Source organism: Ovis aries, chromosome 26 (assembly GCF_016772045.2).
Source record: "Ovis aries strain OAR_USU_Benz2616 breed Rambouillet chromosome 26, ARS-UI_Ramb_v3.0, whole genome shotgun sequence".
NCBI classification, from domain to species: Eukaryota; Metazoa; Chordata; class Mammalia; order Artiodactyla; family Bovidae; genus Ovis; species Ovis aries.
Genome location: NC_056079.1, coordinates 32,292,798 through 32,302,740, shown reverse-complemented (window position 1 = coordinate 32,302,740; position 9,943 = coordinate 32,292,798). Strand labels below are relative to the sequence as shown.

Genomic DNA, 9,943 nt, shown 5'->3' with positions numbered 1-9,943 from the left:
CCCACATTCCCAGTCTGCCTCCAAGGGCACAGGACAAAGGTCATCTGGGGGCCCAGGGCCAGGGTAAACTCTCACTGGGCAATGCATACTTTTGTCCACAGTTGGATGACCCCTATAGACTGGGCAGCTTAACTCCCCTGTGGCCAGCAATTAGGATGACTTCCCGGCAGTGGGTCACTTGCCTCCCACCCTTGGCAGGCCATCAGAAACACTGGCATGAGGGTAAATGAGTCCATCGCCTGGAGAGAGAAATTTGGCTGTATCTTTTAAATTTGCAAATGTGTATACTGCATGATACAGTGATTCTACAGGAATTTATTCTACAAATATACTTACACGTGTGTGAAATGACATGATTACAAGCGATGTGCTGCAACATCATCTATTAGGAACGACTGGAAGTCAGTGAGATGTCTATCGGTAGCTGTTTGGTTTCGTAGATTATGGTATATCCCCACAATGGAATACTGAAAATGGGAGGCTTTTGTGCACTGGTATGGAAGAATCACGGATATCTATTGTTAAGGTAAGCAAGGTTCAGGACAGTGGGTAAATTTTACTACTATTTGGGTTGAAAAGAAAGGAAAATAAAAGACAACGGCATATATATTTGTTATTGACCTTACGTAAAATATTAGCAGAAAGATAAACAGGAGACTAATGGTGGCTACTATTAGGGAGTTGAAAACTGAGGTGAAGGCAATTTTCTAGTAAATGATTTTGTGTATTTTGATGGTTGAATAATGTGAATGCATTATGGGTTCAAAACATAAAATGAAGAAACACAGAAGCACAAGAAGAAGAGACCCAAGGGATGAAAGATGGACTCCTCCCTTCGGGGGCCCCAAGGCCAGGGGTGAACGGTGGCCAGGGTGGGGGATAGGCCAGTGGCCTGGGCTGGGGATGGGCCGGCCAGATTGATAACCTTGGGGAGATGGGCCAGAGCAGAGGAAAAGCTCTCCAGGTGCTGGGCACTGCTGTCTGCTGGCGCCTAAAAGCCTTCAAAACAGGGGCCAGAATTCCTCTCCCCACAATCTCCGTTGGTTATAGGCCTAATCATTCCTCAAAGGCAGGCACACGCATGTGGTTTGGGAAATCTTGTCTTTCTTGAAACATAAACATTGGAACACACTTCCTCAGATTAACAAGGTCACCCCTCAAGCCATGGCAGCCTTTGAAGCGACTTGACTTCCTGTCACCCCTCTCCTTTCCCCCCAACCAACTCAGATGTCCTGAAAACAAAAAACAAAACCCCAAACCTTGCTGAATGGCTGGGATTTGTTTTAGAGGTTACTCTTTGAGAATCTTCTGACACCCCTTGGAGATAACTGGCAACACTCGGGTGTTGCAAAACCTGACTTGGGAGGGACTGCCCTGACGGTCAGCAAGAGGCCTCGGTCAAGACTCCGGCCAAGTGGGACCTGCACTGCTTGGCAGGATGGTGCGAGGGGTGAAGGGGAGAGGCTGGGCCTGCCTGGGGTACAGCCTGGGCACGGAAGGCATTTGCTTCGGAGCCACTGACCAGCCCTGCTCGTGGGTGAGCACGGGGTCCCTGGGAGATGACACGGGTTCCTTTTCCTTGGGGATAATTTTAGGTCTTCACTTCGCCTCCAGTCTCTCCAACTCCCAGCCCCTGGCTGGGCCTCCCAGAGGGATTACTGAGACCAGTGACTCGACAGGGTACTGTTGAAATATAGAGCTCTTCAAAAGAGACTTGCTAAGGCATGGCCCTGGAGGCTTTTTCCATGATATTTCCCCCTCTTTCTCCCATTGTTTTGGGAGAGGAAGCAAGATGGCTGAGGATCAGGTTCTGGTAGGACTTAATAAGGGTATCAGATCTTCCTGTCCTTCAACTTTAACCTAGGGGCGTGTTTTTCAGCTTCATCTCCCCACACCCAATTTGAGAGGAACTGGCTTAGAGACAGAGCTTGGTTGAGAACCAGTCTTCGGTCTGGGGCGGGGGTGGGGTGGTGGGGAGGAGGTCCTGGGCTTCTTAGGGGCGGGGAACCTCTGATGTCATTGTAGAAGAGACTCCAGCAGGCATTCAAGTGCCAGGCCTGCGGAGCCACATACTCTGAGATGCAATGTGTGAAGTCCTCACCCCAATGTCTTCTAATTTTTAAAAGTTCATGAATAAAATCTTCAGGGAAGTAGAGAAAACTTTGCCACGGTGACGGAAGATTTGTGGAGAGCTGGGAGTGATGGTGGATAAGCCTCAACCTGGAAGCCATTGGTTCTTTTTATGTCTTCCCTGGGTCTCACTCATGGCAGGTGGGATCTAGTTCCCGATCAGGGATCAAACCCGGGCTCCCTTCCATTGGGAGTGTGGAGTCTTAGCCACTGGACCACCAAGGAAGTCGCCTTCACTGTTTATTTTTGGCCGTGCTGAGTCTTCATTGCTGCCGGGCTTTCTCTAGTGGTGGTGAGCATGAGCTACTGCTCCTTGTCGGGCACAGGCTTCTCACTGTGGTGGCCTGGTGCAGTACTTGGGCTCAGTTGTTGTACCACAGGGGCTCATTAGCTGTCTCTCATGGACTCCAAAGCGTGGGCTCAAAAGTTGCAGCCCAGGGCCTTAGTCGCCTGCATGCGGAATCTACCCGGACCAGTGATCAAACTTGTGTACCTTGTATTAGTAGGCAGATTCTTATCCACTGTGTGTGTTAGTCGCTCAGTCGTGTCCAACTCCTTGTGACCCGATGGACTATAGCCCACCAGGCTCCTCTGTCCATGGGATTTTCCAGGCAAGAATACTGGAATGGGTTGCCATTTCCTTCTCCAGGGGATCTTCCCCAACCAGATATCGAACCTGGGACTCCCACATTGCAGGCAGATTCTTTACCATCTGAGCTACCAGGGTATCCACTGTACCACCAGAGAAATCCCCATTCATTCATTTTCAGCACAGTCATTACAAGAGAAGCGTTTTAAGAGAAGGGGTCCATCTAGAAGTTTTCTCCGTGGAAAGTGTGGGGAAGGGGCAACATGGAGTGGGGAAAACAGAAATGGAAACTCGTAGCATCCTGGGCTCAGTTCAGAGGTCAAATCCAAACTCAAATGAGCAGGCAATCATAAAGACTCCTGGAAAATGGAAGTGGTTTTTTTTTTTTTTTTTTTCAGTAGCTGAAAAGGGGAAAAAAAAAAGAGAGAGAGAGAAAGAGAAAGAAAAGTAAGACTAGAATGACAGGGGAGGTAAGTGAATAGAAGGGTAGGGGCCATATCTCATGGAAGGAAGTCTTGGGAGAAGACGGAAGAAGCCGGTGTCCTCTATGACTTACAGAGTCTCAGCGGAGGACGCCTGCGCGGAGGAGGGGCTGCTGTGGGTCCTTTCCTTTACCTCCAGGGGGTTACCTTTCCCTCCAAAGCGGTAAGGGGGCGGGGGCTCTTCCTTTCCCGAGCGATGCTCCCGGACCTTCCCGGGAAATTGGTACAGAGTTCCAGAAAGCCAGTGCCATCAGAGCGGGCAGCTGTCACGGCAGGAGAGGGACACGTCGTAGCAGAAAACACACGGCGTGACTTGACTCTTACGAATCTTACTGGGGGTTTGACTAATAGGAAAGGCGGGCGTCCATCTGGCTTCAGTCCCCACGGCTCGATTCCCCCTCCGGAGCCCCAGCGTGGAGACTATTGGCCGCTGCCCCTTTAAGGGCCGCCACTCCCCCACCCCCATCCCCTCCCCAGCGGTGGCACCCAACGGGTGGGGGTGGCGCGGAGACTGTGTGTTCTCGCCGGTCAACTGGGGAAGATGGCTCAGGCCGGGGGAATCGCTCCCACGCCCCGATGCCCCCGCCGCTGAGCAGGGTGAGCTGGGAGACCCTTCCCCTCATTCCTTCCCGCCCCACGCGCGACGCGGGGATGGCTCCGTGGCCTCCCGGGAACAGCTCTCTGACCCCGTGGCCAGATATCCCCACCCTGGCACCCAATACTGCCAACGCGAGTGGGCTGCCAGGGGTGCCCTGGGCGGTGGCGCTGGCGGGGGCGCTGTTGGCGCTAGCGGTGCTGGCCACCGTGGGAGGCAACCTGCTGGTAATCGTGGCCATCGCCCGGACGCCGAGACTCCAGACCATGACCAACGTGTTCGTGACTTCGCTGGCCACAGCCGACCTCGTGGTGGGGCTTCTGGTCGTGCCCCCGGGGGCCACGTTGGCCCTGACCGGCCACTGGCCCCTGGGCGTCACCGGTTGCGAGCTGTGGACCTCGGTGGACGTGCTGTGTGTGACCGCCAGCATCGAAACCCTGTGCGCCCTGGCGGTGGACCGCTACCTGGCCGTGACCAACCCGCTGCGCTACGGCGCACTGGTCACCAAACGCCGCGCCCGAGCAGCCGTGGTGCTGGTGTGGGTCGTGTCCGCCGCGGTGTCGTTTGCGCCCATCATGAGCAAATGGTGGCGCGTTGGGGCAGATGCCGAGGCGCAGCGTTGCCACTCCAACCCGCGCTGCTGCACCTTCGCCTCCAACATGCCCTACGCGCTGCTCTCCTCCTCGGTCTCCTTCTATCTTCCGCTTCTGGTGATGCTCTTCGTCTACGCGCGAGTTTTCGTGGTGGCTACGCGCCAGCTGCGCTTGCTGCGCCGGGAGCTGGGTCGCTTCCCGCCAGAGGAGTCTCCGCCGGCTCCTTCTCGCTCCGGCTCCCCTGGGCCGGCGGGGCCGTACGCCTCGCCTGTGGGGGTGCCCTCCTACGGCCGGCGGCCGGCGCGCCTTCTGCCTCTGCGGGAACACCGCGCCCTGCGCACCTTGGGGCTCATCATGGGAACCTTCACTCTCTGCTGGTTGCCTTTCTTTGTGGTCAACGTGGTGCGCGCCCTCGGGGGCCCCTCTCTGGTGTCCGGCCCCACTTTCCTCGCCCTTAACTGGCTGGGCTATGCCAATTCTGCCTTCAACCCGCTCATCTACTGCCGCAGCCCGGACTTTCGGAGCGCCTTCCGCCGCCTGCTGTGTCGTTGCCCGCCGGAGGAGCACCTCGCCGCTGCCTCCCCGCCCCGAGCCCCCTCCGGCGCCCCCACGGTCCTGACCAGCCCCGCTGGCCCCAGGCAGCCCTCACCGCTCGACGGGTAGGTAATAGAGGCGAAGGGATCAGGAAGCTTTCTGTATCTCCGCTGGTCAATTTTTTTTTTTTTTTGAGTGCGGGGTTCGGGAGGAGAAGATGGGGCTGGGAAGGGTCTTTGCAATCAAGACAAGGGGGGCACAGAGTAGGGAATCAAAGTGGAACCCAGAGCCCTTTCCTTTCCCGTTTCCCACCCACCCTGCCCGGGCGGAGATGGGGAGTGGGGAAGGTGGAAGCAAAGGAGGCGGCCGGGTGGTTCTCCAGCCCAGGAGCAACAGTGCGCCCGGAGGTGCCGCGGTGCGGAGGGCCCCCGGCTCGACCGGTCAGCTCTAGCTTTAGTTTGCTAGCTCAGTTCTTTCTCTGCCCAAAATTCTTACCATCACGCGAGCTGGCTTTGACTTGCCGAGACTAGAGGGCAACCCCCCATTCCCTGCCCCACCCCATCCCCGCGCCAGTCCCCAAGCCTTCGGGCTCAGTTCTGGTTTCTTTGGAAAGTCTGATAGCCCCGAAGGTGAGGATTCGCTTCCGGAATGAAGGCTAGCAGGGCTGAGGAAGCTGTGAGTGCGAATTCTTACTCAGTAGGAAGCGGGTCGGGTTGGAGTTGGGGGTGGGCTTTATGGCTCGGTGGGTCCCAGAGGAGCTTCCAAGGTCTCTGACCAACCCCCCACCTCCGCCCTGTTCCCACCCTTTGCCCCCTCACCCCAAGGTACTGTTATCTCCATTTTTTCAGGGCTTCCTGCGGACTTTCTTAGGCCTTGAAGAAACAGCTCCATTGATCCGGAACCTTTGGAAAGCCTCTGGCCGGCATCGGTTCAGAATGAGCCCCGTGGAGTTTCCCAGCTGGAAAACTCTGCCCTTCCCCAGCCTGCCGACTGGGTCCTGGGGAGGAGGCGGGGGGACTGACTCGGGAGGGGAAATCCTTACCAAGTGGGTTTTCGCCGGCTCTCTTTCTTTCTGAGAGAAGTCTTCTAAACCCCAGCCCTGACCTTCACCGCTACCTCAGCAGCTCGCGCGTTCGCTTCCCGTTCCCAGGTGCACGGGCAGGAGCTGGGCTGCGTTTAGTCCCGCACCCGCCCCTGTCTCACTCGGGTGCTGTGTGCGCGGGGGCAAGGCGGGCACCTTCATTCTGTTCCTTCAGCCTCCCAGACCCTGAGGAACCCACCGGGGTGCTGGAGGCCCAGGCTGAGAAGAGGAAGGGGGAAGGTCACGGTTTGGGCCTCTGTCCGTGGCCTCCTCACTGTAGACACACCTACCTCACAGCAGTTTCAGGACTTCAGAGTTTGGGGTGGGGAGGGGGCGCTCCTGATTTCGTGGGAAGGTGAACCATTAGAATGGGTCCCTTTTCCTTTTGAAATCAAATGAATAAATGTTACTGAATGCAGTGTATCCGTCGCCCTCTTTCTCTCCCTTTGTTTTCTCTGCATAATCCACTTACTCCTTTCATAGAGCTGACTCTGTGACAGAGGCAATAAATTAGGCCTAATCCTTGTCCTTTTCTTCTTGATCCTCACGAAACAAACAATGAAAAGTCTTTTGGGGTGAAGGAGACAGAGTTTGAGCCTTTGGATTCACTGAAGTGTCCGCAGGAGGGTGGGGTTTGCTGTGCCAGGGATCAGGGCACATGGAGCCTTGCACTACAAACCAGAGGTGGATTCATAACATCCCGTTGCCACCAGGAACCAGTTTTGTCCGGTGCTGTACGTGTGTGGGGCGGCACAGACCATTGTTTGTGTTGGGCAGATGTTCTTGGGTTATAAATATATTGTGACATTTCTTATCCTTTCCATAACCTCTATTAACCTCTGCCTTCCCACTCCCTTTCCTGGGCAGCAGAAATCTGTATTATCTTCTTGAACTAAAACTGGAGTTATAAGTTTGAGCTCCTTGATAATTTTTTCTCCCCTTATTCCAATTTTATGAATCTTATCAGGCAGTTTCCTAGGGAAAGAAAATTTCTATGGTAACCCCTGGGTCATTTTGTGAGTTCTTATTTAGACTCCATGAGCAGAGACCATTGTCCAGGCTGATTTACGGGAGAGCCAGTAAATCACTAAAAGTTGAACGAGCTGAGTGACAGCAGCTTACAATGGATTGGCTACCTTCAGGGGCTCCAGGGTTATAAAACTTTGATCGACCCTGAGGATAAGCTCAGTGGATTTCCACATATGGGTGTTCCCTGTGAACTGGACCTGGCCTTAGCTGCTTTCTTCTGTCTAGAAGTCCAGGTTTTATTTCTTAGGATGTTTGCATACCAAACATGACTTTCTCCTTCTTCACTCAGAGCAGTACGAGATCTCTGGTGTCTGAGGTGTGGAAGGTTTCTTGGCAAGGACTCAACTGTTGAACCTTTAGCAGAGAAGGAAGTCTCGCTTTAGCCTGAGCATAAGTAAGAGGGCCTCCTCTCTCTTCCCATCTCTGGATATTTTCCCAACATCGCTGAGGGAAGTTGTCCAGTCAGTGCCAGGGTGCTAGGCGGGGGAGAAGAATGATTAGGGGGAGGGAGGGAGCTCTGGTTTGTAGAATTGTCCTTGAACGCCATCCAGGGGCTCACAGGGCTTGAGTCTTACTCGATACGCACCCGTGTGCCAGCTATCAGCCTCCTCAGGAGTGTTTAGACTTGCGCTGGAGCTGTGGACCCCGTCTGCTAATTGTCACCACTGTGTCTGACAGGGGGGGAGGCAGCCAGCCGCTCCCGTCATTTCTCCAGCAACTTGCGGTCAGGTGTCAGGCCGAGGGAGATTTATACCCTTGGATGTCGAGTGGGTTGCTCTCTGTAGCACGGGCCTGGAGCACTTGAACTGGGGAAGACAAACAACCATCCTCTGAGCCGAGAGATGTGAAGAGTTGCAGACGGTGCTAGTGGTGGTGTGTGCTCAGTTGCACCTGACTCTTTGCCACCCCCATGAACTGTATAGCCCCCCAGGCTCCTCTGGAATTTTCTAGGCAGGAATACTGGAGTGGCTTGCTCTTTCCTCCTCCAGGTGATCTTTCCAACTCGGATTGGACCTGTATCTCTTGCATCTCTTGCAATGGCAGGCGGATGCTTTACCACGGCACCACCTGGAACCAATGAGGGAAAAAGGGTCCGTGGAACCACTGGCTCTGCCTTAGCAGGAGTAACAAGGTGGGAGGGGCTGTGCTGGAGGATGCGGGATGAGGAGTGACTGGCTTTTTCAGAGGGAACCTGCCTTCTGCAACCTCTGAGACCGCTGAGGAGCAGGCAGAGTTAGGGGGAGGGTGTTGTTGAAAACAGGCTTTCCTAGGACTCTCCCGTGTTAGGTTCTGGGGTGTGCATGTGTGCTAAGTTGCTTTAGTTGTGTCCGACTCTTTGCGACCCCATGGACTGTAGCCCACCACGTTCCTCTGTCCATGGGATTCTCTAGGCAAGAATACTGGAGTAGGTTGCCATGCTTTCCTCTGGCGGATCTTCCCGACCCAAGGATCAAACCCACGTCTCTTATGTCTCCTGAACTGGCAGGCGCGTTCCCTACCACTAGTGGCGGCAGTCCCTAACCTTTTTGGCACCAGGGACTGGTTTCATGGAAGACCACTTTTTCACAAAGCACGGAGTGTGTGTGTGGGAGTGTGTGTGGTTATTTTGGGATGATTCAGGTGCATTACATGTACTGTACACTTTATTTCCATTATTATTATATCAGCTCCACCTCAGATCGTCAGACCTTAGATACCAGAGGCTGGGGAGCCCTGTTCTGGGGAACAGTGGTAAGTGCAGTCTGTGGTCCTCGTGGGCAGTCATGGGGCAAACATTCCACACCAGCTTCATTCCTCAGCCTTTAGGGCGTCTAGCAGTTTCTTTCTCTCAGCCTGCGGGCAAAGGTAAAGGCCATGGAAATGGTGCCCTTTATGGTTCCATCCTGAAAGCCAGAGGTCTAGGCTCTCTTCTCAGACCCCTGGGCAGGGGCAGTATGTCTGTGTTTGTGTGTCTGTCCAGCGGAGAAGGGGGAGTTGGCAGAGGGTGTACAGACCTGCCAATGGCCTCCCTAGCCCCCTGCCAAACTCCGTGGGGATAGTCTGCCTTTGGCCAGCTAGTGAGCAGTTGAGGTGTGATGTAAAACTGTTTGATTAGCAGCAACTCCAGAAAGCCATCAGCTTTTTCATAGTTCATCCTATTATGGGATGAAAGAAAATCAAAACACATTCCTCAGTTTCCCCATCTATAAAGTAAACGGAGGATAAATTTTTCTCTTCTCTCTTGCCTTTAGAAGCGGAATGAAGGTGACTGGGATGGCTGGCTCTCATCAACCTCTGGGAAGCCCCTAGGCAGAGCTTTGCCTTTTCAGCGTTTCTGCGAGCGTCTGTGCTCCGTTCAAGGCATAAGCGGTGCGAGGCGCCCCCTGATGGCTGTGTGAAGTACAACAGGTGTAGACCGAGTTTACAAGCAGGCCTGAGCTGGAGAAACTTGAAGTGACCCTAGAAGCGGTTTGGTCAGGGGAATTCCCGGGCGGTCTGGTGGTTAAGACTGCGCACTTCCACTGCAGGGGCACGGGTTGGTCAGGGAAGTAAGATCTTGCATGCCCGTGGTGTGGCCCAAAACAAATAGGTGTCAGTAAATGGATATGGTCAGTTCACTTGAGCTGCTCAGTCGTGTCCGGCTCTTTGCAACCCTATGAACTTCAGCACACCAGGCTTCCCTGTCCATGACCAACTCCTGGAGCCTACCCTAACTCATTTCCATGGAGTTGGTGATGTCATCCAACCATCTCATCCTCTGTCATCCCCTTCTCCTCCCACCTTCAATCTTTCCCAGCATCAGGGTCTTTTCCAATGAGTCCGTTCTTCACATCAGGTGGCCAAAGTATTTGAGCTTCAGCTTCAGCATCAGTCCTTCCAATGAGTATTCAGGACTGCTTTCCTTTAGGATTGACTGGTTTGATCTCCTTG

The 9,943-nt window shown here is 54.2% G+C and overlaps 1 protein-coding gene across 1 annotated transcript; it reads left to right on the top strand.

Moving 5' to 3' along the window:
• The first annotated feature begins 3,650 nt into the window (after positions 1–3,650).
• On the top strand, positions 3,651–6,342 carry ADRB3 (adrenoceptor beta 3). The gene is given in 2 exon segments (NM_001159757.1): positions 3,651–5,048; positions 5,772–6,342. Coding segments are annotated over 2 exon segments (1,218 nt in total). The 5' UTR covers positions 3,651–3,852; the 3' UTR covers positions 5,794–6,342.
• Positions 6,343–9,943: the final 3,601 nt, after the last annotated feature.